A 1767-nucleotide genomic window follows, 5' to 3' on the forward strand; every position below is an offset into this window, starting at 1 on the left:
TTTCTGGATAATCACAAACGGAGTGTCGTGTAGGAACACGCCAGATTTTAGTTCTGCCAATACTTCCCACCCACAACATACGCGAAGTCCGCAAAGACCTAGCGAATATTTGGGTGAAGCTTCAACCTGAAGGCCTTGACTCAGTCCTAGCACCGGAAAAATAATAGACTCTGTGCGCATTGACTCTGTTGGTAGATACACTGAGTTCTTCCACAGCACTAGTAACGACTAGGAGACCACGCGCACACTTGCAGTAACCTCGCTGGTCCTCAGTAGGGTAAGGTCCAGGGCTTGTTTAGCCGGTAAGCGAGGGCGACAGGAGCTTGGTTCTCTCAATTTGTAGGTATAAGGAGGTTCTTTATTACACTCCTCAGGGTCGGGCTTCTTGTCATCAGCACTTGACTTAGCACAGTCATTTCCTTCTCGTCGCTTAGCTTCGCCGGGTGGGTGATCACTTGCTCCTTTAGCAAACGTGGTCACCAGCAGGCATAATCCTGGCGAGCAAGAGGGACCTGGCACTACGGACACTTACCGCAGCTGGACTTGACTCTTGCGATCGGGAGGAAACGCTGCTCTGTTAGTTGCGCACGAAGGCGCTTATCGCATAATCTACTCTTTCCTATATCATTTACAAATATCAAGTGTGAACTTGTCTGTTATGAAGAGATCTTGTAGCCACCAAGGTTTCGTCGGCCAGGCCTTGAAGAGTCGCCTCCGGATACCATTCGGATACGCCCAGTCATGGTCCGTCGTTGCATTGTGGGGTATGACAAACCTTCTCGTCTGAGTGACTCAGTCACTCTCCCGCGGCCCCCTTTCAGCCAATCGGCGATTGGCCACTCGTTTCCAACTGGTCCTTGTCAATAAAAACCTGCGGCAACGGCGGCGGCGAGGATGGCTTCGATTTTGGGCGTTTCCCGACACCACAAATGCCCCCACCGCACCTCGAACCTGGGCAAAGCCGAACGGCGTGGTGCCTGCGTTTTCAGCGTCATGTCCAAGTCGCCCCGCGGTCTTGACGAAGCTCACCGTGTCGCCTTTTGGCTCAGTAGCGAAGGCCAAGCTTCATCAACGGTACGTCCCTGCTTTTAGTTGTGTATACAACTGCGTGAAGACCTTGTTTTAAATGTGTGATTGCTATGATGGTTCTTGCTCTTTTTATGCAGAACATGGCTCCGGCTGCTGCAACACCACAAAGCCTCGGCTGTGACGTCCGTGCCTCCTGCTGCTTCTAACGCTACCTCCACGGAGCGTTAAAATGCTCCTTTCTTTTCTAACTGCTTGTACACCTTATGATTATACACCTTTGTACGGCGTTATTCACAAAGTCAACAGTCAAACTCAAAAAGTGCGCACTGAAATTCAAAACCCCGTCAGATTTGTTACCCTTATAATATAATTTCCCCGTCAAATATGTTCAAGCCCCAGCTTGCATATCCTCGAAGCGAAGTGCGCGTTGGTGATGCGGCAACGAGTGACAAAGCGCGCAGTTGCACAGCTCGGGTGCAACGACTTCCGCGAAGAGAGGGTCGGCTGCAAGCTCAAGAAAACCAGAGCGATGCTCCGTTATAGTCGTGTCTGCTGGGACGCGCGAAATTGCCGGTCGCTGTCGTGCGAGGAAGCGCTTAACATGACTTTTGTAAGTAGAGAATACATTCTCTATCGGGTTAAGCATGGGGAGTACGGCTCCAACTTCAGCATCTCCGCGCCTGCGAATTCCTACTCGGCAAGCACATCCTTCCCCCATTTCTGACAGTGGGCGTTGGC

At 51.4% G+C, this 1767-nt stretch overlaps 1 protein-coding gene across 1 annotated transcript; it reads left to right on the top strand.

Moving 5' to 3' along the window:
* Positions 1-894: 894 nt before the first annotated feature.
* Positions 895-1235, top strand: PITG_10569 (uncharacterized protein; the record flags this gene model as incomplete). Its single annotated transcript, XM_002902296.1, has 2 exons — positions 895-1074; positions 1167-1235. 2 exons carry the CDS (start codon positions 895-897, stop codon positions 1233-1235), a joined length of 249 nt encoding a protein of 82 aa, XP_002902342.1.
* Positions 1236-1767: the final 532 nt, after the last annotated feature.

The sequence above is a fragment of the Phytophthora infestans genome, genomic scaffold (genome assembly GCF_000142945.1).
Source record: "Phytophthora infestans T30-4 supercont1.18 genomic scaffold, whole genome shotgun sequence".
Taxonomy (NCBI): Eukaryota; Oomycota; class Peronosporomycetes; order Peronosporales; family Peronosporaceae; genus Phytophthora; species Phytophthora infestans.